The sequence below is a fragment of the Panulirus ornatus genome, chromosome 70 (genome assembly GCF_036320965.1).
Source record: "Panulirus ornatus isolate Po-2019 chromosome 70, ASM3632096v1, whole genome shotgun sequence".
Lineage (NCBI taxonomy): Eukaryota > Metazoa > Arthropoda > Malacostraca > Decapoda > Palinuridae > Panulirus > Panulirus ornatus.
In genome coordinates this window covers 506,363-533,707 of record NC_092293.1, presented here as the reverse complement: position 1 = coordinate 533,707, position 27,345 = coordinate 506,363, and the positions used below count along the sequence as shown (strand labels likewise).

The following is a 27,345-nucleotide window of genomic DNA, read 5'->3' as shown; positions in this document are numbered from 1 at the left end:
TATTTGTAAATTTTCATTTGTTCGTCAAACACAAAGAACATCATCTACATACCTAAACCAAATTGCATTAGAAGGTAAGATATCCTTTAGTAATTTTGTTTCAGAAAATTCCATATTAAGATTACTTAGTACAGGTCAAAGAGGGTTACCCATTGCCATACCAAATCTTTGAGCATAATAATCTCCATTGAATTGAAATACACAGTCTTTTATACACAATTTCATCAGTTCAATGAAATTTGACCTTGAAGCAGGTAAATGAATATCATCCAAGACATCAAATAGATATTCTAAAAGGTCATCAACTGGAACTTTAGTGGGAAGTGAGGAAACATCAAATCTAACTAGTTTAAAATCAAAATTAACATTGATATTGTTTAGCTTGTTGACTAAATCTACTTTGTTCATGATATTAGAATTTGATACCTTACCCACTAAAGGGCTTAATAAAGAAACTAACTATTTTGAGAATTCATATGTGATGGAGCCTACTGAACTCACTATAGGTCTTGCTGGAAAATTCTGTTTATGTGTTTTGATAAGTCCATACATATATGGGCATGAAGGGGACAAAGATGACAAACTTTTGATAAGAAAGATGTTACCTTTCAACAACTTCATTTCTTTATTGAAATGAGAATTAACTGCTTCTAAGGGAGTTTTACTAAGTTTAGAATATGTTGTGTCATCATTTAAAAGATCATTCATTTTAGATAAATAATTACTTTTGTCTAAAATCACAACAGAGTTAGACTTATCTGCTGTAGTAATATGTATATCCTTGTTTTTCTTTAAGGTGTTAATAGCTCTTATGAACCTTTTAGGGCAATTAGCTTCCACTGGTTTTGACAAACTGGCATACACTAAACCCTTACAGATATTAATTTCATCATTACTTAAATTACTTTATTTTTCTAAATTACAAAAAGACTTTGTGACATCAACACAGCTGGCTTCCCTGTCAGAGCACACAAAACAAACCATAGCCTAATGCACACAAGGAATCTTTATCTAGTTTATTAGATAGGTTTACCACAAAAGATGGGTTTGTGTTCTTGGTCCAGTCGCTGTTTTCAATAAGATGGTCCAACTTACAATTTAGTGACACTTGTAGCCTATTGCATTCTTTCCTTAATTTATCATAGCAATAGTCCAACATCCAGTTCTTCCAGTGTGTCAGTATTGCCATTTGAAAGGCACGTTTCTTCTCTCTTGAAATGCGAAAAGCCTCCTCCATTTCAAGTTTCTTTAATTCAATGTTTTTCTTTAAAATAATATTTTGGAATTGGTCAAATCGTCGACCAGACAGCTGAATCAAACGTTGAGGTAGGACAGATCTTGGCATCATTTGTTCATCAGGGCATTTCCAAAGGAATCCAAATCGTAACTTCAGTTGGTAAGGCTTGATTAGCGATTTGGAGAAAGCAGTAACGAAAGGAGAAAGTCCAGGACAGATTGTAGAGAAGAAATAGAAGAGCCGTGTGGAATCCATGTTGGAAAGGATCACAGTTTTGCGCGTTATCAAGATATTCCTATGAGTCCACGGGGAAAATGAAACACGATAACCTTCCAAGTGCACTTTCGTGTATTAATCACATCATCAGGGGAGACACAAGAGAGAAATATGTCAGTTGATATACATCGAAGAGACGAAGCTAAGAGCCATTTGGTAAACATGTGATTGTCCAAAACATACAACGAGCGTTCATAAACGTATCATTTTACAAATTTTATCAACAATAAAGTTGTCTAATTTGTATGGACCATCACTAATATTAAGATTACAATTCTTTGTGTACTTAATAATAGAAGATTCAATGATATTCCTCTTGGTAATAGAGTTAGAGTTAATAACTGAGATGGCGTTACTCCAGTCAATACAATGATCATAGTTTTTAACGTGATTAAACAAGGCAGATAAGTCTAACTCTGTTGTGATTTTAGACAAAAGTAATTATTTATCTAAAATGAATGATCTTTTAAATGATGACACAACATATTCTAAACTTAGTAAAAATCCCTTAAAAGCAGTTAATTCTCATTTCAATAAAGAAATGAAGTTGTTGTTGAAATGTAACATTTCTCTCATCAAAAGTTTGTCATCTTTGTCCCATTCATTACCATATATGTATGGACTTATCAAAACACATAAACAGAATTTTCCAGCAAGACCTATAGTGAGTTCAGTAGGCTCCATCACATATGAATTGTCAAAATGGTTAGTTTCTTTATTAAGCCCTTTATTGGGTAAGGTATCAAATTCTAATATCATGAACAATGTAGATTTAGTCAACAAGCTAAACAATATCAATGTTAATTTTGATTTTAAACTAGTTAGCTTTGATGTTTCCTGACTTTTCACTAAAGTTCCAGTTGATGACCTTTTAGAATATTTATTTGATGTCTTGGATGATATTCATTTACCTGCTTCAAAGTCTAATTTCATTGAACTGATAAAATTGTGTATAAAAGACTGTGTATTTCAATTTAATGGAGATTATTATGCTCAAAAATTTGGTATGGCAGTGGGTAACCCTCTTTCACCTGTACTAAGTAATCTTTACATGGAATGTTTTGAAACAAAATTACTAAAGGATATCTTACCTTCTAATGCAATTTGGTTTAGGTATGTAGGTGATGTTCTTTGTGTTTGATGAACAAATGAAAATTTACAAATATTTCTCCCCTTACTTAACAATTTAGTACCTTCCATCAAATTTACTGTAGAAAAATGAAAATAATGGTATGTTACTATTTCTAGATTCCATGATCCATAGACAAGGAAACAAGTTTAAGTTTAGCATATACAGGAAACCCACCAATGTATGCTCATATATCCATTATTACTCATCTCAACATGATCAGTACACCTGCACCCTGAGCCACCGACTCTCGCTCCACTTACAAGAAGGTGGAATCAAACATCATCATGAACAAAAGCATGGAACGAGACTAACGAGGGAGATTATAATGAATAACATCAAAATCATTACTAGTTGTAGTGATCGCAGGAGACTACAGAGATTAGAAGCCATTCACATAAGAGAGGAAGCCCCTGTCATCAACATACAGACAAACATGACCACAGCCTTATAGCTCTATGATGGCCCGCCAATAGGACGTAGAGCTGATAATGCTTTGTCAAATTCCCGATTGCTCAGATGTGATTAATTACTGTGTTGTTACAAACATTCCATTATACAAAGGAATGTAAAGGTATCCATACAGCAGTGGACCACTGGGTCACTTCGAGGCTGATGGTGATAGTGGAAGATATCAGGAACTCACACATTAGTGTAGTGGAAGATATCAGGAACTCACACATTAGTGTAGTGGAAGATATCAGGAACTCACACATTAGTGTGTGGAAGACATACAGATAATCTAAAGATAAACCTGTATATTGTCAGTTTGACTAATGATGAGTCGCAAATAATGTTAGTCTTGAACTTGAAGGGAAATATTTATCAAGTTTATTGTGAAAGGTATTTATAATGCTGCTTCCAACCACTCTAACTGGTACATTATTCCATGTTAACAATCATATTGAAGATAAAATACTTCACCTCATCTGAGGTCAAACGTTTGCCCACCATCATTACTACGAGTGACATCAGACGTGACGTCATTAGTAGATAGATATCTATACCTCATAGTGATTTTTGTTGGTTATACAGACAGTTAGTTTCACTCTATTTCCTATGAACGTAACTTTAAAGTAAAGTAAATACGGTAAAAAAGTATCTTCCCGGATGTGTCCGATGAATTTAGAAATGATCAATACGACTCGTGTTGTCTGGGTAGGGTTGGTGAGTGTGAATGTGGACATGTTTCCTCATAATTATGGCAACTCATCTTTATTCTTAATTCCATCATAATATGAATTCAATATACAATTCAATATTACAATTTGTCCCAGCATTGGCACGGGGTCTTATCATACGATCATGATGAAATTGGTTCAGAGTTAGACCTGCCAAGTCTCCTCAAATATGGAATGTTTCTAATTGTTGGATTCACCAGGTCTCCATATGAGTGGTCTGTACCATGACAGGTCGCTAGGTCTATGCTTGGTACGGGCCCTCACCTCAACCCGGCTCTTTATCTGATCTTGACTAACAGGTAGTTTGTTGTTAGGGAGGCTGGCTGCCTGGCTGGCACAGGGCTTTACAATATGACGGATCTCTTTGTACCAGGTAAACATACATGTGTATTATTGGAGTGATCAGAATATCTCCTTTATGACCAAACAATTTAATGGTAGTATTTCGTATAGAGTCAATGTAATGTTGGTATATTTGAAAACATATGAACAGTCATAAAGCCTGAATCCATAGTATATGTCAAACATTAAAGTTATATACATGTTGACTTTTATCATTACCAGTACAACATTGGTGAACTAATGGTCTTCAACCGGCGGTATGCACAACCTCAACAATCAGGAGTTGTTCATTATTTCTGTTATAAAGACTCAGGTACGTCATCCAAGGTAATGATTACTATCTTCTTTACAAGGATCACTTAAACTTGGAATAAAAAGATAATGAATTAAGAACCATCTATATATATATATGAACATGGAGATATATGTATCTACTTGAGTCAGACGAATGTGTTATATACTTAAGAATGTGACTGACAACTTAAAGAACAAGGTACAAACATTATAGTTGATGTAATAAATGATTCATAATAAATATGTAGTGTGTTGCATTTAAATGGTTTTTAAGAACGAAGGCCTTTTAAAAAGCCAGTAAAGATGATAAGAAATTGGAAAAAGGTGTTAAAAGCATCATAATCATAAGGCCCAGAATATATTATCCTCTGGATATCTAAAATAAAATCCATCACAAAATAACTAGGTTAAGACAGGATTCTTTCAGCATTTAAGAAAATATGTACTTTCCCTCTCCTTATCTCCTATCATCATTTCTTATGTTTACTTCCAACAAATATCTTGTATACCATATAAAGTTTCGTTATAGGTATTTGGTGAATATTGTCCAGCGACGCGTTGTATAACTCTCTGTTGTCAAAGTTCACCGGTGGAGTAGATCATATATTACAAAGCTGTGTCTCTCCACACAGATGTTACACGTCCCAGGTTAAGATATTTCCTTGATATGGCGTTTATCTAACATAGATATGTCTTCTATAAAGATCTGTAAACATGTTCTCCTGCTGGTCGATACCTAACGCTTTCGTATTAATCATTTGTAAGTGACCAAGCATCACAAAGTTGTGTCACTTCCCACACTCTGTTTCATTAATCATTCTAACTATATTTGTTTCATCATTGATTTGATCTTTACAATAGATGTTTATGTTTGTACTTTTCTTGATCATATCATTAGTCAGTTGAAGTGTACAATACGCTTGTCAACCTGGCCAGTCTACTGTTTTGGTTATATTATTCACAAGGTGTAACAGGACTCCATCCGTCAGCTGTGTCACCACCAGTGACAAGTCATCCTTAGCAAGGCTGTGTCATCCTCAAAGGACGGAGAGAAAGAGTACAGTCTCGTCGGAGAACCTTCTTGCTCAAAGATGTCCATCATCACCTCCTCCTGTGTAGAGTGCAGCAGCCACGAAGGTGTAGGAGCGCCATCAAAAGTGTGCTGGTGATGTGTGGTAATAATAATACTACTGTTCACACCATCATCAACAACCATTTCTCTGTCATTGCATATGTCTTCCTTGAACGTACACCTTCCTATATTTCACTGTCCCAACTATTTGGACAATAATACGTTGAAAGGATTGTTAGCTGACTTTAAAGTGGAACATATAAAGGATTAGTGACCTAATGACCTTTCATTGGTCGCTGTTCGTTTGACTCCACCATTCGTCGTACGAACAGGGTGAGAGCGTGTACGGTCTCAGAATCATCTTGAACCCCTGGGAAAACTGTTCAAGAATATTCGATTGATGGTTATAACATGACCTTTACCGCAGGTATGACCCTTGCAATCAACAGGGGTGAAAACCTTACTTATATGGGCCAAATATTTAGTGAGCGTGTGTATGACCTTATAACTATCTTCAACACGTGAAGGTGTTCAAGTATTTTTGGTTGAGGATCATGACTAACTTGTTGACTTTATTAACCCTGGCAGTGGATGAGCCACAAGCCCAAATAACCAACCAACCTGGCGATTATTTTAGATGTCTTACTTGAGTGACAATGTAGCACCTAGGTTGAGCCCAAGAACTTGTTACCCTCCTCCTTTCAGTCTGTTTTTCTATCTCTTCCTCACAACACTCCCGAGAACCCTCCAGCAAACTCCACCACACTCCCCTTCCTGCCAAACCCTTCCCTCTACGTCGTCAGTAATCAAGACAGACATTCATAGCTTCATATGCAGCTACCTGCTGGACCTGGACCATCATTTTATGTTGAACTTATGGTTCACATTCTGGCTTCATGACCTTTAGGTGATAGCCCTTAAATCCAACAACATATATACATCCTGTTATACAACTGATGTTACTGTCTGACGTATGTATGGTGCGGCTTGATGACCTTACCTGCTGATGGTCAAACATGTTATCATGTTGCAAATATCGTGATTTGTATGTTTTGTTGTGTGGCACAGATTCTGGTGTAGATATCTTTAATAACCTTTACCAGTTACTATCCAGTATAGTGAACGATAGACAGACTTACGTGTTACAGACTCCGTATGATAAACACCTGACGAACCTCGACACAAACATTTATATGTTGGTTAAGATCAGAGAACGAGTCGTCCAGTGGCAGAACATAAACCTACAACATGTAACAACAACAACAACAACAACAACAACAACAACAACAACAACAACAACAACAAACAACTGTTATGTGAAGATCTAGTTATTCAAAGTGAGATGATCACAAGGAAGTTAGGGATATAGAAGAGTAGGAGTGAGGTATAAGCTGGAGGCGGACCCACCCACCGTGGCTGGTGCTATATAGAGCAGTGAGGGATAACACCATATCTTAACCCCTGGTGATGTGTGAGCTTATAAACACTGGTGGTATTTATGGCGGCCACCAACCAGGAAGTAATGTTCACCAGGTATTGCTCTGCTCTACACTGATCCAACAACTACAAGGATAATGTTGTTATAACCTTCTTGATCATGCTGGTTATAGAAGTATTATAAATACATGTTGGTGACACAAGGATAATGTTGTTATAACCTTCTTGATCATGCTGGTTATAGAAGTATTATAGATACATGTTGGTGACACATCATAATGATGGTCTCGTCTGGTGTCCACATAACCACAGTACTTTACTACAGTACATACAGCAATATCAGTCGTAACAACACTATGTATGTAGTCGTGATTACCGTAACATGTGAGTGGCAAGATTGGATGACGTAACGTAACAATATCAGACTTCATCATTCTCAATAGTTTAGGTGGATCATGTAATATTTGGCGTTGCTTCATGTTTTATCAGATGATCAAATGATGGCTGGCCTAATGACCTTCACAAGTCAGTGGTCATTAAGTCCAACACAGCAACCAACCACTCAGGATGACCAGGAGGGAGCCACCTGGTGCAGACCAAGTGTACCAGCCTGGTGGAGAGGATCAACTGCTCCACCTCAGGATAAGAGCTGCTCAAGTTCTGTAGTGAGGGACACTCCAAGTGGCATGTGAAACTACCAGTCTTAGTTATAAACTACCGCCCGGCTGGCCGGTGGGTGGCTGTGGCCAACATGAACCCAGGGGCTACACACACACACACACACACACACACACACACACACACAGAGCGGCGCCAGGCTGGAGGCGGGGCATCGTGACGTCACAGGCAAGTCCCTCCCCCCGCCAGATCCAAACATGTGTTGTGTCTGGTGATGGCGGTTCAAGATTTCCCACATTTATATTGATCTTTACATTATCATCCACTCCCAAAGTCACCTGGCATTCTTGTGTTTCAACAACAGACGTGATATATGCAACACCAGGCAAACATTGTACCATTATCTGATAGGTTAATTGGTGCACAATCAAGAACCAGTGAATTTCATCGCCGCCATAAGTAAGTAAGGAAGGTGACTTTAATGATGATAAATACGACCTGGTATGGCTGTGTCTACACACTACCGCCATCTGGTCAACATTGTACATACCAACATTTAAACTGTGACATTCAACCACAAGGTTTAAAGTCGCTCATGAAAACGCGAACTTAAAATCTATCCATTTAAATCTACCATTCATCAATAAACATTTAAACACCGTCATTTCAACGTAAACCTTCCAGCTGCGTTATTTTACCAGAGTCCTTTAAGATACGTCATATAAACACAAAACTTAAATGTACGTTAAGCTTGTGCAAACCATCATTGAAACTCAAACTTTTGAATTAGAATTGTAATGAAAATGCGAACTTTTAACTCTGTCAAATTACAGCTATTGTACAAAATGATTTACTTAATTGACAAATTTTAATGTCAGTTAATTTAACGATATCCTTTGTGGTTCATCTTTGAAACACAAACCTTTAAACTTTGTCTCTAGAACTGAACACAACCATTAAGTTTCATAACTGGAATGGAAATTTGGATAATCTATCAAAATTCGTCATATAACGCGAACTTTTAAATCCTTCCATTCAGTTGGGCCGTTACTTGCCTGGCTGCCATTCATAATATGTCCTTTTATATTGTATGTTGACTACGCTCTCATTCATTCGTCATTTGGATCGTCTCACTGATATTCCATTCATAAACTTCATTCCTAAAGCTTATTTTTGACCGCCATGTTGTTTCCTTAAGGTTTATAATTCTTTGTGTATTTAATAATAGAATTTTCAATGATATTTCTCGTGGTACTGGAATTAGAGTTAATAATGCCATCTCAGTTATTAACTCTAACTCCAGCACCACGAGAAATATCATTGAATCATCTATTTCTGAATACACAAAGAATCATAATCTTAATATTAGTGATGGTCTATACAAATTGGATAACTTTAATGTTGATAAAATTTGTAAACAATTCACCTTCTTGTCCACATAATAAGTTTATGATGCGCTTGTTGTCTGTCTTGGACAATCACATGTTTACCATATGGCGTCCTAGCTACGTCTCTTGGTTGTATATCAACTGACTGTTATATTTCTCTCTTGTGTCTCCCATGATGATGTGATTATTACACGAAAGTGCACTTGGGAACTTATCTTGTTTCATTTTCCCCGTGGACTCATGGGAATATACTTGATCACGCACAAAATTGTGATCCGTTCCAATATATATATATATATATATATATATATATATATATATATATATATATATATATATATATATATATATATTTTTTTTTTTTTTTTTATACTTTGTCGCTGTCTCCCGCGTTTGCGAGGTAGCGCAAGGAAACAGACGAAAGAAATGGCCCAACCCCCCCCCCCCATACACATGTACATACACATGTCCACACATGCAAATATACATACCTACACAGCTTTCCATGGTCCACCCCAGACGCCTCACATGCCTTGATTCACTCCACTGACAGCACGTCAACCCCTGTATACCACATCGCTCCAATTCACTCTATTCCTTGCCCTCCTTACACCCTCCTGCATGTTCAGGCCCCGATCACACAAAATCTTTTTCACTCCATCTTTCCACCTCCAATTTGGTCTCCCTCTTCTCCTCGTTCCCTCCACCTCCGACACATATATCCTCTTGGTCAATCTTTCCTCACTCATTCTCTCCATGTGCCCAAACCATTTCAAAACACCCTCTTCTGCTCTCTCAACCACGCTCTTTTTATTTCCACACATCTCTCTTACCCTTACGTTACTTACTCCATCAAACCACCTCACACCACACATTGTCCTCAAACATCTCATTTCCAGCACATCCATCCTCCTGCGCACAACTCTATCCATAGCCCACGCCTCGCAACCATACAACATTGTTGGAACCACTATTCCTTCAAACATACCCATATATATATATATATATATATATATATATATATATATATATATATATATATATATGTATATATATATATATATATACATATATATATATATCCTCCAGTATGTTTACTTTCGATAATGAGGAATAGAAGAATAAGCCAAGCAAGTAAATTTCGTCAAAGACATCTCTCTTTTCTAAACGCTGCCTCGCAAAGATTTTCATTAATTCATATTGAAGAAACAGACGTATTTTTCTATTGTCTGGTTAGCTCAGTGGTAGAGCGTGAGTCTCACACACTCAAGGTCGTGGGTTCGAACCCACACCAGACATATTTTTTGTCTTTTTCTTGTTTCATTTTGTCCGCATCACATGTGTGCAACATTCAGTATGTTCGTCCAACGTTATAGTGAAGATCTTCACAATAAATTGGGGTTTTCGACCTTATCTGAAAGGGTCAGGTCCACCAAGACGTCCTTGAAATCTTCCAGAAGCTTCTGGCGATCCTCCTCCAACTGCTGGGCACATCAGAGTTAACATGGGCCGGACATCGGTTGTGGAACGACTTAATCTGCTTCCGGTAGTTAGCAGGGATGATAATGAGGGCTCTGACCTCATACCAGGTCAGCTTAGTTCCAGTCTATTACTTAGTTCCAGTCTATTGCTTAGTTCCAGTACATTACTTAGTTCCAGTTTATTGCCTAGTTCCAGTCTATTGTTTATTTCCAGTCTATTGCTTAATTCCAGTCTATTGTTTAGTTCCAGTCTATTGTTTAGTTCCAGTCTATTGTTTAGTTCCAGTCTATTGCAACGAAAATAAAAAAGTAAAACTCATTTCTTCGTGAAAAATTGAGAGGAAAACACGACAGCAACATGGAGATTTACCCTGTGGTTATTTTGCCGGCTAATCGGCAACGGTCGGTCAAATAGTATTTTGCCGTGGTAATCTCAGTGCTTTATATAATACTAAGTCCCAGAAAATGTTCTTGGGGACGTAGCTCAGTGGTAGAGCACTCGCTTGGCATGCGAGAGGACCCGGGTTCAATCCCCGGCGCCTCCATTTTTACGTGGAAAATTCATTTTCAGTCTTGTAAAAATGTATATGTCTACATATATATATATATATATATATATATATATATATATATATATATATATATATATATATATATATATATATATATATCGTCCGATCAGGGAAGTTAAGCAACGTTGGGTCTGGTTAGTACTTGGATGGGTGACCGTCTGGGAACACCAGATGCTGTTATCCCTGGGGATAGGGAAGAAAGTATACTTGCCACGTATTCCCTGCGTGTCGTACAAGGCGACTAAAAGGGGAGGGAGCGGGAGGCTAGAAGATAAAGATATTGTAAATATTTAGCGAATATAAGGCTGCACTGATGATATGGATATAGCCGAAACAAGTAGTAATGAAGATTAAGGTGCACTGAAAATGATTCTGTAGTGAAGATAAATATACATGTTGAAATTTTGTATTGTACACCAAGGAGTAATGGTAATGATGAGAGTGTAGTGACGATGAAGGTTTAGTTAGAGTAGTGACAATTGCCTTTGCAATGATAATAAGGGGGTAACACAATGAGGAACACAAACTTTCCAAAGCTACGTTCAAGTCAGACTTTGAACTAAGTTCGGTAAACAGAAGGATGATGTTAAGATGAGAGTGTAGTGAGGAAGAGTATAGTGATGATAAGGATATTGAGAAGATAGGTTGTATTGAAGATACGAATGTAGTGAAGATACGAATGTAGTAGAGATAAGGGTTATTAAAGAGTAAAGTTAATTCAAAATGATTATGTAGTGAAGATAAGAACTATTTTTAGTGAACATCAGGGAGTACAATGATGATGGTATGGTAGAAATAACGGTGTAGTGAAGGAAAGGGAATAGCGAAGATATGATTTAATGAATATACGCTTGTAGTGAAGATACACGTTAGTGAATATGATGTTGTAGTGAACTTAACCCTACTGACCTGATCCCCCGAAATTTCTCCAAACTACGTTCAAGGGCGGATCCAAAGCCGACCGAAAAGGTGGTGGTGGTGCGTGTAGGTGTGGATAATGATCTATTTGCACCGTATTAGGAGGAAGTTTTACACTCGTGGGGCCCCGTGTAAGTACGTTGTTTGTGTGAGCGGGTAAAATCTAAAGCCTTCCTTGAAACCAGCTTAGTCAAGATAAGGTCATATGAACTTGAGGTTGTAGTGAAGATTATAATAAGCCTTGCATAGTGAAGATAAAGGGATTAAGTAGAGGAGATGTAGTAAAAAAGATTATAGTGAACACAAAAGGATTCAAGCTAAGTGCAGGGTCGGCATACTGGCTTGAACTTACATTTTAGGTCAAAGGCATCACCAGTACACCCCGGCCAGCCTTAAAGTTTATCAGCACACACACACATATATATATATATATATATATATATATATATATATCATACAAACCTCCAAGAGCCAGGATAGAACCCGGGACCACTGTGCAAGAGGCGGGAATGCTAACCGTTAGGCTATGGGCTAGGTCCATAGCCTAGCGGTTACATTCCCGCCTCTTGCACAGTGGTCCCGGGTTCAAACCTCTTGGAAGTTTGTATGTTCTATGAAGGTGCGCGTTCGTATGCACTTTATTCGTATATATATACATATATGTATATATTGGAAAGGATCACAATTTTGCGTGTGATCAAGATATTCCTATGAATCCACGTGTTTCAAAGGAATATATATATATATATATATATATATATATATATATATATATATATATATATATATATATATATATATATATATATATCTTCCATACTATTCGCCATTTCCCGTGTTAGCGAAGTAGCGTTAAGAACAGAGGACTGGGCCTTTGAGGGAATATCCTCACCTGGCCCCCTTCTCTGTTCCTTCTTTTGGAAAATTAAAAAAAAAAAAGCAAGAGGGAAGGATTTCCACAAACTTGATGTTTTTGGTTAGTGCTAGAGACAAAGTTTAAAGGTTTATGTTTCAGAGATGAACCACAAAGGATATCGTTAAATTAACTGACATTAAAATTTGTCAATTAAGCACTTTGCACAATAGCTGTAATTTGACAGAGTTAAAAGTTCGCATTTTCATTACAATTCTAATTCAAAAGTTTGAGTTTCAATGATGGTTTGCACAAGCTTAACGTACATTTAAGTTTTGTGTTTATATGACGTATCTTAAAGGACTCTGGTAAAATAACGCAGCTGGAAGGTTTACGTTGAAATGACGGTGTTTAAATGTTTATTGATGAATGGTAGATTTAAATGGATACATTTTAAGTTCGCGTTTTCATGAGCGACTTTAAACCTTGTGGTTGAATGTCACAGTTTAAATGTTGGTATGTACAATGTTGACCAGATGGCGGTAGTGTGTAGACACAGCCATACCAGGTCGTATTTATCATCATTAAAGTCACCTTCCTTACTTACTTATGGCGGCGATGAAATTCACTGGTTCTTGATTGTGCACCAATTAACCTATCAGATAATGGTACAATGTTTGCCTGGTGTTGCATATATCACGTCTGTTGTTGAAACACAAGAATGCCAGGTGACTTTGGGAGTGGATGATAATGTAAAGATCAATATAAATGTGGGAAATCTTGAACCGCCATCACCAGACACAACACATGTTTGGATCTGGCGGGGGGAGGGACTTGCCTGTGACGTCACGATGCCCCGCCTCCAGCCTGGCGCCGCTCTGTGTGTGTGTGTGTGTGTGTGTGTGTGTGTGTGTGTGTGTGGACTACTTTAATCATTATCACGTGAGTCTTTTGAGGAAGGATTTGTACACTCGTGTTGCCCCATCTCTTAACCTTGTAAGTGTAAAATATGTTTTCACTCCTATGTGCGCTCACACACACACACACACACACACACACAGACACACAGACACACACACACACACACACACACACACACACACACACACACACATAACCTATAATATTATCTTGTATTTTCTTCAGACGGATATCTTACACCTTAATTATAAAAGCCAAAGAAAAATTTATAAAAACATATACTTATATTTACACACGTGTAGATATATGTTATGTATTGAAATGTGGCGGAGAAATTCCTTATATATTAACAAACGTGATTGAGGACTTAAAGAATCTGGTACAAACATAATGGTTATTGTGATAAATGATTTATTTATGGTAAATATGTATTGTGTTGCATTATAATGGTTGTTCAGAACCAAGGTTCTTAAACCTGAATGAGTAAAATACTATCATAAATATAAGACCTGTTAAACATAAACATTTATAGTGATTAACCACAGAATATATTTTCCTCTGGGTATGTAAAATAAAATACAGTACAGGGAGCTAGTTTGAGGAAGAGTATTTCATATTTTAACAAAATATTTACCTGTAATAGCGTCCCTTATCTTTCGTCATCATTTTTTATGTTTACTATCAAGAAATGTCTTTTATCTAACATAAAAATTCTGTCTAGGTATTTGATTAATGTTGTCCAAGGATGAGTTACATGCCACACGTGGTCAGGTCACATTGGTGGTGGTCAGGTCAGTGGGCGGTGTGTGTGTGTGTGTGTGTGTGTGTGTGTGTGTGTGTGTGTGTGTGTGTGTGTGTGTGTGTGTAGCCCCTGGGTTCATGTTGGCCACAGCCACCCACTGGCCGGTGGTCAGGTCAGTGGGCGGTGTGTGTGTGTGTGTGTGTGTGTGTGTAGCCCCTGGGTTCATGTTGGCCACAGCCACCCACTGGCCGGTGGTCAGGTCAGTGGGCGGTGTGTGTGTGTGTGTGTGTGTGTGTGTGTGTGTGTGTGCGTATGTGTGTGTGTGTGTGTAGCCCCTGGGTTCATGTTGGCCAGAGCCACCCACCGGCCAGCCGGGCGGTAGTTTATAACTAAAGGTAGGTTTACACTTACGCACTTTTGTGTTACGGCCTGGTACGGCATGGGCCGCACTAAAGACGCCAGCGAGGTGGCGCGGTGAGAGGCAAAATGACCGTTATTGGGCGGCGTCCCTTGTTTTCGTGCGGTGTGTTACGGCGTGTTGTTGCGGTAATGTTGCGGTGTCTTGCGCAGTGTCACGGCGGTGGCGCGGTGTTCGCGGCTTTTGATGGCGCGGGTTCATACGGCATGGCACGGCCTCTTGCGGGTGGTTGCGGTGTGTCGCGGGTAGCTTGCGGTGTTGTTGCGGGTAGCTTGCGGTGTTGTTGCGGAGTGAGCGCACATGTGCACGAGACACGACGTGGAACGATGCATGATTGTTGCACATGCACCGTTCCAAACCGTGTCGGATATGAACCAAGGGTATATATAGAGGTCTGGCAAGCACATGCCTCATTCTTTTGCCAGCCAGCATACAGTATGGATATCCAGAGCCTCTCACCCCAGGAGACCCAGAGAATTTTGGCAGCTGTACTCTGTATTTGTGCAGTCCAGGTCGTCTACGAGTGGAGAAAAAGAAGACGTACTGCAGTGCCACACCCACCAGAACGATTGCGAAGGAAGGACGGCAGGGCAGGGCGGTTATGGAGTCGGGAGTGGCTGACACGGCGACAATTATATGGAAACTATGACCAGCTGCTACAAGAATTGAACAAAGAGGACCCCCGAAGGACACAAGAATTTCCTACGCATCTACCCAGAATTGTTCCAGGAGATGGTTGAGAGGCTGACGCCCATTTTGAAGAAGGAGGACACTAGAATGCGGAATGCACAAGAAGTGGGACTTAAGTTGGCGGTCACCCTCCGGCACCTGGCAACTGGGAACGACTATCCAAGTCTCCAATACAGCTTCAGAGTCTCCAAGGCTTCCATATGCCGGTTTATCCCGAAAATCTGCGATGCTACTATCGACAGCTACAAACCAGAAGTGATGAAGTGCCCCAAGGCACCAGAAGAATGGAAGAACGTAGCACAACGATTCGCCTCAAAGTGGAACTACTTCAGTTGTGTGGGAGCCCTGGATGGGAAATACGTCGCAATCAAGAAAGCCAGAGGTGGAGGCTCACTGTACTTCAATTACAAAAAGTTCCACAGCATCGTCCTCATGCCCCTCTCCGATGCAAATTACAAGTTCTTGTATATCGACGTCGGTGCAGAAGGAGGCGCTGGGGGTGGAGGTACCTGGCAGATGTGCACCCTGGCCAGGGCCATTGATAACAACCGTTCACACTTCCCTCATGACACAACTCTGCCCAACGACGACGAACCCATCCCCTACCACATAGTCGCCGACGATGCCTTCCCTCTCAAGACGTGGACGATGAAACCCTACTCCCACCAATCACAAGATCCCACCGAACGACTATACAGCTACAGACTATCTCGCGCTCGTCGTGTGATGGAAAACGCATTCGGGCTGCTATAGATGAGATGGCGAATCTTCGGAAGGACGATGCAACAAGATGTCCCTGTTTGCAAGAAGCTAACGATGTGTGCATGTGTCATGCATAACCTGACACTGCAACACTACCCAATTGCTCGCACCGTTGTCGACCATGAGGACCAACAACATGATGTCGTCCCTGGTACTTGGAGGGAGGAGTCACTGAACCTCATGGTACAACTCATGGCAAGAAGGGGACCGAACTACACACGGCGAGCGAAGGCAGTCAGAGATTACCTGGCCCAGTATTATTCATCGGATGCAGGCGCAGTGGAATGGCAAGAGCGAATGGTGTTTCCTCGAGGACGACCTCCTCCTGACAACTAGAGGACACACACACAAATATATATAACCCAACCCAACCAGTGAATGTACATAATTGTAAATAAAGTTCATGATGTACTTAACATTGTTTGATACTCCCATATTTGTGTATTGTCTGATAGCCATATTAATGTGATAGAGATTATTTGATGGATGATTGGGAATGAGAAAGAAACATGAAAAGCATATTGGTCATAACATAAATACAGTATTTAAAGTTCATATTCTGACGCCAAATACCCCACGATGGTTGGTGCACTTATAATAAACTAAAAATACATAAAAAGCATATTGGGAAGAACATATAAAAGTTTTAAATATTTAATGTTCACACTCTGGCGCCAAATTCCTCTTGATGGTTGGTGCGTGAATGCATATGCTTAATATAGTTCAGTGGTACAATGTCTAGGATTTTAAAGTACTATTGTCTAACATAATATATTTGCATATAGGGAGGAGATAAAATCAGTGGACCTGTAATTGAGTTGTACCTACTCGGTTGGAGTAGGAGATGAACCACACAGGTACGTAGTCACAAACAGGTCAAGCCGACATGCTGAGATGTGACTACACACAGGACACCGCGGCTCCAGTGAACCAACTATCGAGAGATTAGGGAGTTTACATGGATTTCATATATGGTGTTGTGATGGTGTAGGAATCGGTTGGGGAGCTAAAGCCACTGGTTCCGTCTGCGTCCCTTTGGGTGTTTGATTTTGCGGCAAGTTTATGGGCATCCCCCGAGCCAAAGCTGCTTTCTCCGTGGCATTTTCTTCTTTGGGGCCCGCCAATTTGTGAATCGTAGTGATGACTGTGTTGAAGAAGGGCTGCTGGTATTCTTCTGGCACGAACTCAAGGTGTTCTCTGATGTATTGGACGAAGACGTTCATGGTACTCTGTTTCTTGCTTTGCCCTTCAGGTATCAGTTGGTTCATTCGATCCATAATTCTGCTGAGTTGCGAGTGGACTGCTTCTTCAGCCGAATCAGGTGTGCCAACACGTCGCTCCCCTCTTTCGGTCCTCCTCTGCTTCAGCTGCCGCTTCCTCCGCTGAATCGAAGTTACAGAGAGGCCCGACATGTCACCACTGGATGATTCTCCTCCGCCTATTTCCATTGTTGGTGAGGCGACGTCAGGTGCAGGTGAGAACCTGTTTTGGTATTGTCGGTTCGTGGGTGATGTGACCACCCAGGAATCCCCACACTGACATAACTTCATCCTCCCGTGTTGTCCGTTGTCGTGCTGCCGCCCCGATCTTGTTCTCCTCTATTTTTCCGAAGTCGGTTCGCCGTGCTTCGAAATACTTGCGTACTTGCTGGAAGGTGCAATTTTCGAATTCCCGTGCCAGTTCCCTCCATAGTTCCTCCTTCGCCCTTGGATTCGACCATTGCTTGTCCCGCTTGTCGTATAAAGTAGGGTGCTCCTTGAATTCGGCGATCTGCTCCTTCTGCTCGTGTGTGAACTTGTAGTCTGAAATTTCCTTCTTGCTGGGGCGGTATCGTTTCTTGGGCTGCACGATACCACTCAGGCCTGCGATGTCCTGGTACTCGATGTTGGATAGGCTGACCTCAGGGGGGTAGCTCTTCCACGGGTTCAGACCTCTCCTCCGGTTCTGCAGGCTGGGTGTCCTGGCTTGCCTGGGACACCTGGGTAGGCATAGAGGTGGTCTTCCTACGAGGCATCTGGGTGGTAAAGTGGAGCGAGAGTGGCTGGTAAAGTGTGTCGTCTGGCTGTCAGAGCACGAATGATGCCCCGTTTTCTGTCCGGACCCTTTTGTACACCTCCCCAGGCGGCACGCGGCAACTTTCCCTACAATCCCCTAGGAAGGCGCCGCACGGACCCCGCACGCACGCCGCATGCCCCGCAAGATGTATGAATCATGTATGAAGACGTTGTAACACTCTCGCACGGGCCCCGCAAGACGCCGTGCCAGCACGCCGCAACACTCCCGTACGGATAGCATGAAGCCGCTCAAGGCCGTACGTGGCATGGTGTGGCGCGGAACCGTGCGGACCCGTGCGGTTTCTTGCGGGGTTTGTTTAGGCGCCGCGCCACGCCGCTTACGGTTTCGTGCGGCGTCATCAAGCCGCATGGTACCGCTCGAAAATTTGAAATGTTTTAAAATCTGAGCGGCGCCGTACGGATTTGGCGCGCGGCAACAGATGCCGCCAGTGTCATGGGCACACTTTGCTGCGACTTTAGGGCGACATTGGTGCGGCCCACGCCGTACCAGGCCGTAACACAAAAGTGCGTAAGTGTAAACCTACCTTTAGTTGTTGCTATTTTGACCGCCAATTTTATCGTTAAAATTTAAATCGATACTGTATCAGTTTTATATCTCTGCGTACACAGTATCATTATATTGCGGTGAACATCTACATTATGTTGATTATTTAACATGACAAGTATGAGACAAAAACAAATATCTAGAGCGAAAAAAAAAAGATTGACATTTGATATTGGCAGACTCCAGATTGGAGCGCCCCCAGACGGCCAGGGGGGAAGTGGAGTCGCCAAGACTAAGCCATCACGAGAAGCCAGCGTTGCCAACATGACTGCGGGCGGCAGAGTAGCACATATATAGTCAAGCTCAAGTTGCCAAGTTTCTCTGTTCCTAATCTAACCCTAAACAATTATTTCATCATGTGACACTCTGTGTCCAGGTAGTGGCCATTATACCAATGTAATCTGGAAAATAGATAGGCTGGAAACAACCCAAAATCGTGAAATAAATGAGTGTTAAGCACCAAACAAGTGTGGCAGTTGTGACTGAACGTCATTAAACCCGTCCAAAATAATGCCATGGATGATAATTCACTGGTAAGTCCGTAGCCGTCACCTCCACCCTCACCAGAACAGCTATGTTACCACACCAAGGCACCTGGGTTCACTCACTATGAATCATAGGTACGAGATTCACAACGGTTGCCATACCATCATGATTCATAACGGTTCCCATACCATCATGATTCATAACGGTTCCCATACCATCATGATTCATAACGGTTCCCATACCATCATGATTCACAACGGTTCCCATACCATCATGATTCACAACGGTTCCCATACCATCATGATTCACAACGGTTCCCATACCATCATGATTCATAACGGTTCCCATACCATCATGATTCATAACGGTTCCCATACCATCATGATTCATAACGGTTCCCATACCATCATGATTCATAACGGTTCCCATACCATCATGATTCACAACGGTTCCCATACCATCATGATTCATAACGGTTCCCATACCATCATGATTCATAACGGTTCCCATACCATCATGATTCATAACGGTTCCGATACCATCATGATTCATAACGGTTCCCATGCCATCATGATTCATAACGGTTCCGATACCATCATGATTCATAACGGTTCCCATACCATCATGATTCATAATGGTTCCGATACCATCATGATTCATAACGGTTCCCATACCATCATGATTCATAACGGTTCCCATGCCATCATGATTCATAACGGTTCCGATACCATCATGATTCATAACGGTTCCCATACCATCATGATTCATAACGGTTCCCATACCATCATGATTCATAACGGTTCCCATACCATCATGATTCACAACGGTTCCCATACCATCATGATTCATAACGGTTCCCATACCATCATGATTCATAACGGTTCCCATACCATCATGATTCATAACGGTTCCCATACCATCATGATTCATAACGGTTCCCATACCATCATGATTCATAACGGTTCCCATACCATCATGATTCATAACGGTTCCCATACCATCATGATTCATAACGGTTCCCATACCATCATGATTCACAACGGTTCCCATACCATCATGATTCATAACGGTTCCGATACCATCATGATTCATAACGGTTCCCATACCATCATGATTCACAACGGTTCCGATACCATCATGATTCATAACAGTTCCCATACCATCATAATTCGTAACAGTTCCCATACCATCATGATTCGTAACAGTTCCCATACCATCATGATTCATAATGGTTCCGATACCATCATGATTCATAACGGTTCCCATACCATCATGATTCATAACGGTTCCTATACCATCATGATTCATAACGGTTCCGATACCATCATGATTCATAACGGTTCCCATACCATCATGATTCACAACGGTTCCGATACCATCATGATTCATAACGGTTCCCATACCATCATGATTCATAACGGTTCCGATACCATCATGATTCACAACAATTCCCATACCATCATGATTCATAACGGTTCCGATACCATCATGATTCATAACGGCTCCCATACCATCATGATTCATAACGGTTCCGATACCATCATGATTCACAACGGTTCCGATACCATCATGATTCGAATACGAGAGCCGTGACCTCGCTAGTGGACCCTCACCATTTTAGTCAGAGACTGTACAACATACAGGTGGCTCCGTCACTGTAGACGTCAGTCACCATACATTACTGGTTGTCTGGTACAACATACAGGTGGCTCCGTCACTGTAGACGTCAGTCACCATACATTACTGGTTGTCTGGTACAACATACAGGTGGCTCCGTCACTGTAGACGTCAGTCACCATACATTACTGGTTGTCTGGTACAACATACAGGTGGGTCCGTCACTGTAGACGTCAGTTATCATACATTACTGGTTGTCTGGTACAACATACAGGTGGCTCCGTCACTGTAGACGTCAGTCACCATACATTACGTCAGAGACTGTACAACATACAGGTGGCTCCGTCACTGTAGACGTCAGTCACCATACATTACTGGTTGTCTGGTACAACATACAGGTGGCTCCGTCACTGTAGACGTCAGTCACCATACATTACTGGTTGTCTGGTACAACATACAGGTGGCTCCGTCACTGTAGACGTCAGTCACCATACATTACTGGTCGTCTGGTACAACATACAGGTGGCTCCGTCACTGTAGACGTCAGTCACCATACATTACTGGTTGTCTGGTACAACATACAGGTGGCTCCGTCACTGTAAACACTGTAGATTCTTTAGGTTTAACTATAAACCTTAACTAAAGCAATATGGGAACATGAACAAATTTTACGACTGAAATATCAGAGACGATCGAAATTAAGGGTGAATGAGAGCGATATAAACACACAGTTTAAAAGAACAAAGTATGAATGGCAGCCAGGGAATAAGAGGCCGCCCAGCTAAATTTAAAAGTTCGCGTTCAGTGGCAGAGTTAAATTAATTGTACAGACTTCCATTGCTCTGGTGGAATTTAAAGGTCATGTGTACCTCTACAGTCAGAATCTAAAGGTTCATATTAAAGTGCAGAATTCCAAGAATATCGTTAAAATAATTCACTTTAAAATTCTTTAGTTATGTGAAGCATTTCATACAACAGCTGCAATATGACGGTGTGTAAAAGTTCACTGTTGCATGGTAGTATTAAAGTGTTTAATTGACGAGGTTAATTAACCTAACCTAACCTAACCTAACCCAACCTAACCTAATGACGTATGTAAAAGGACTTTGTTGACATAATGCAGCTGGAAGATTTACGTTCAAATGATCATGTTTAAATGTTCGTTAATGAATGAGGGAGTTAAATGGATGAATTTTAAGTTCGCGTTTCATAGAGTCGTTTTGAAACAATTTGTTAAAATGTCAGAGTTTAAATGATCATATGTACAAGGTTGGCCAGATGGTGGGAGTGTGTAGACACAGCCATAATCATCCGATGATTGCATTTAGAAACAGACAGATGTAATATAGCAAGAAATATGAACAAAACAGTGAGTTGGTGACATGTTTCATATATTTGTAATACAACTCTGAAGATAGTTCGTAGATCCTTAAGGGGAATGAATGATGGATAAATGGTGAGAAAATGTGCAAAAACGGGGCTAAGTATTTCAGTCCAAACTAGAATTCTTTTGTTCACTTCTTCGACATTGATCTCAGGACATTTCAATGGCTGAGATTTACATGATACAGAAAACCATCGAACAGGGACGATAGACAGATAGATAGATGGTTGAATAAATAGGTAAACTTGGTAGATGTAGGTGCAATCAGAGTCGCCTATGATTTCGTTCACAGCGAATGAGATGATAGATAGGCGAGGCTATAACCATCGTCTATGATTATTGTAAATGACTAATAATGATTAATCTTTATTGTTTTTGTGCGACTGCTGTTAGCCTTTGAAGGTTAATGTTCCCTCAAAGTTGCCCGGACCCTACCACTAGGAGGTCAGCAGTTCGACTTAGGGTCCATTTGTGCCATGTTTATGGCACCCAACAGAATGGATGTATTTTTCTTATTTTTTTTTCATCCCTATGGATGGGACTCATAAATGTTAGGAACTTTTCCTAAGGATTTGATCCTTTATGGTAACCGCTTCATTCGTACAATAGTTTGTCAATAATTTGCAACTGAATGAGAACTTTTGCCATAGGAAGTGTCTTCTGAGGACCGGGTATAACAGGGTCGACTGCTGGAGGAGGAGCAGCTTCTCCGATCTCAGGGACGGGAACTTAAGGTTCAAGGAATTTCAGGGATGAATGTTGGTGGTGTGGACTTTAATCTTCAACACGGCAGCTTCAGCTTTAGGGTCGGCTGCTGCTGCAGGTGCTGCTGATCCTCCAGTCGCAGTGACGGACACATCAGGGTCTTCATCGACGACCAGTACGAGTACGTCGGGATCCACCAAGCCTGATTCATCCCCATAGAAGTAGGGGATCAAGGTCACCAATTCAGTGGTAGGCATCACTTTGCCCCGTTGTTTGGTGGGAGCCAAAGAAACATTGATGGGGATGGCGGCTGCTCCTGTGTCAACTACACCAGTTTCCTCGCTGGGTCCGCCTTTGCACAGGTCATCATCATCTTGATGCCGAGTCTGGATCTTCACCACTACTCTCTCGTGCACGGGTTCGATATCCAGACGTGATCTCTTCCTGGAAGGCCTTTGGCATTCTGGAAGGCACCGCTTTCCTCCCTGGGCCAGGCCCTCACTGCCGGACAACCAGGCAATTCTGGTGTAGGCGTACTCCTGGTGGCGGCCGTTGCGTCCTCCAAGTCTGCGATCTGCCTTGATGCCCCACCGTCCCAGTGTTCTGCCGACGTTCAGGACGGCAGCTTTCTCGTACCCGAACCCTTCGCAGAATTCACAGTATCGCAAATATAGCTCAGTTCGGCTTATACAATCTTTAACAGCCCCGGTTTGCTGGATGTGAGCCTCGAAAAATTCAAGGAAGGATTCCTTGCCAGGGTACCGATGGGCAGCGCGGACGTGAGTCATTTCTGCGATCTGGTGAGATGAGTGATTTACTTGACGAAGTAAACTTTCATAGACCAGCACTTGCAAAAATATAGTGAAGCCACACAAAAATATAGTAGACTAGCGTTTCCTCATTGATTTAATATCCTAGATGATAGATTAACAGAGTGAAGTTGAAGCACTAGTGTAGTGAAGATGAAACATCAATATAGTGAAGATGGCAGGATACGATAGAGGGTGTACACTGGGCAGAATTACCTCTTGTGGAGAGTTCATGTAGCTTGTAGTGGAAATATAATGGTGTGTGTTGTGTGTGTGTGTGGTTGTGTGTGTGTGTGTGTGTGTGTGTTTCTGTGTCTGTGTCTGTGTTGTGGGGTGTGCGTGTGTGTGTGTGTGTGTGTGTGTGTGTGTGTTGTGTGTGTGTTGTGTGTGTTGTGTTGTGTGTGTTGTTACGCGTTAGTGATACAAACACTATATAAGAAAAACAGGAAAGCAGGAGTAATCTCGCGTGAGCAATGACTGCTTTAATTGTGCGCGTTGTCAACAGCTGGTGGTACTAATTACCCTTGCGCTGTCTGGCTGTCTGTTTGTTGACGAAAACTTTACAGTGAGTTTTCAGTTTAAAAAAAGAAGAAAATAATCTAAAACTTGTTTTTTCATGTTTTTCCCAAGGATGAAGTATTGTATGGACGACTTGAGACAACTATGAGCAATAACATATATAGGTAACATTAAACACAATGTTAGGGACCAAATCAACTGACGGTTTCATCAACAATCATGCCATATCAACCAGGACATATTTCATTCTTTAACATTAAAGCAACATATTTACATACATATCCTGTAATTGGTCCACGTAAGCCTAATGATCCTGATGAAGTGATTATGCAGATAAGAGATGATGGGAAATACTCTAACAATAATGAGCTTGAAAACAAAGTTAACTAGCACTAAGTGACTCGTCAATAAGTAAGCTCAAGAATATTTTTTACTTTAATTACAAAACTGTAGGTATTGGAGAAATATGGTATGTACTTCTTGATATCTAAAACCTTCGCCTTTATCTTTGTTGAGTTTGTAGAAAAATGTGGTTGTTTGTTATCTATTTGCCTTGGATTTATCCCATCCTTGTTTTGCTGCAACATAATTTGATGTCTTACTTTGTATTTCCATAGATTATTATATTTTTGAATGTTAGTGCTTGTTCTATTGGTGTCATAAACTACATAATCTTATATAAGTATAAACTTTATTCATAATTTGCATATATTATTTTCTTTGCCTTTTATCTAATAATGTAAGATGTAAAATCTATGATTTTAATCTCCTATTATACGTTAATCTGTTGTTGGATGGACAGCCTAGTCTATATGTCATTTTCATGTATGAGAACTTCAATATTTTCTAGTTCTCTTTCTCTTTTCTTTACTTATATTATCTGGGTCATGCATTTTCTTCATTGTATTTTATTGTTTTTGTGTGATATTTTTATAGCACATATTACATGGGCAACATCTTTGGTTGGTTTCATCTTTGTGTTACGGGAATTTTTGTTGTGTGTATATATTGTTATCCTCGTCTGGTATTTAGTTTTGTTTATTCTTTATTTTCATACTAAGTTAAGAGAAATTTCCCCCATTTACCCATTACTCACCAGTACCATCAGTTCAGTATACTAATATTAAACATAGACCACCACTACGCCATACCGTGTTGTGATGAGACCCGAGGTCAGGTTAGCCTAGCCCTAATTATTGGCATAATGATTCATCTCTGATGATGATGCGTCCCTCACTCACACTGTCCGAAAACAGACTTCACTCCAAGAACTGACACAGCCACACACACACACACACACACACACGTGTAGTGTTGTAAACACTGGGTTTCACAACCGTCCACACACTAGGCTCGTGCCACATCCTGCCATATCATGGCTGGAGTGTGTGGACTGCACTTGTCAGGGAAGCTCAGCCCCACAACATGGCCAGCCGTAGCCGAGCACGGGTATCGCTCACGTGAGCCAAGATGGCATCATGGCAAGATATGAGGGACCTCGCTGGACAGGCTTTAACCCTGAATGTGTGTGCGTCCATGACTGACAGGTTATATTGTGTCAAAACAACAGCGGCTGCTTGCACTAAGTGTTCCTCCCACACAAGTCCCATAGGAGGAGAAACCGGTGAAAATTAACTCGCGAGGCGGAGCAACACATGGGGGGTATCAAACAGCTCGAGTCTCGTGGTGTACTGAGTTTATTTACTTCGCTGAGTAAATATGATCTCTTCCAAACAACAATGGGATCTTATACATTCAATAAGGCATCTTACAGACTGACGTGTCCACAATGGATTAAATGCGTCATTCCATTATTTTCGCAGTCAACTTTCATAAGTCTGGCGCCAACATCTCCCCACCATAGGAGTACCTTTAATAACTCCTATCCTTACTCTAACAACATGATCATATGGCATCAGGATGTATAAATACAAATGTCTCACTAAGAGTCAACTCAACCCTCACCCTGGGAAGCAAATGATACAATAAAACAATAAACAATACCCAAAGGGACTATACTGATCATCAACCTAAATCTACAATACATCTCAAACCCTCCAATCTCACATATTCAGTCTCTGAGGAGGCTTTACAGTTCGTCCTGTTCTAGACACATAAGTTGACGACGGTGTCATGGAGTGAGCCTCATCAGAACCTTGAGCATATGCTGTTGGTGGTAAGGGACTATGAGCTTCATCTGTTGTAGCATCCTCCCCTGCAGATGAAAGCTCCAAGTTATGCAGTTTTTGCACTGGCCTACTAATTACTCCCTTTGCAGTCTTAACTTTGACACTACGAATTATTCCATCCTTCCCAGGGAATAGCTCAACAATCACTCCAAGGGGCCATTGCAAACGAGGAGAATTATCTTCCCGAACCAGCACAACAGATCCCTTCTCCAGTTTACATCTGGGTAAATTCAATAAATAGTCAGACACCCACACATTCCAAAACTTATCAAGTTGTTGATGTCTCAGGCTTTCTCGCTCACATAGGTCCTTATATGACATTTCAGGAACCTGGCAATCACCCTTAAGCTCTCTATGAAATCCAGTAGTGCGTCCAATTAAAAAATAAGGTGTTAAAGGGCTTACAGAATTAGAATCATCTGCGGCAAAAGTTAAGGGTCTGGAATTTACACATGCCTCAGTTTCATGTAAGGTAGTCTCTAGCTCACATCTTGTTAAACATTTTATACCAAGAGTCTTTCTCAGAGCTAATTTAACAGATCGGACTAACATTTCCCACCAACCTCTCCACCATGGAGCATGGGCTACAACAAACTTCCACTGGGGAGCAAGGGTGCCGAAGAACTGATGCATTTGTTTAGACATACTAATAAAAGTCTTGGCATTGTCAGAGTAAATAACTGATG

The 27,345-nt window shown here is 40.8% G+C and overlaps 1 protein-coding gene across 1 annotated transcript; it reads left to right on the top strand.

Moving 5' to 3' along the window:
• The first annotated feature begins 15,611 nt into the window (after nucleotides 1–15,611).
• LOC139747742 (uncharacterized) lies at nucleotides 15,612–16,322 on the top strand. Its single transcript, XM_071660336.1, has one exon. It carries the CDS (start codon nucleotides 15,612–15,614, stop codon nucleotides 16,320–16,322), a length of 711 nt encoding a protein of 236 aa, XP_071516437.1.
• The last annotated feature ends 11,023 nt before the right edge of the window (nucleotides 16,323–27,345 follow it).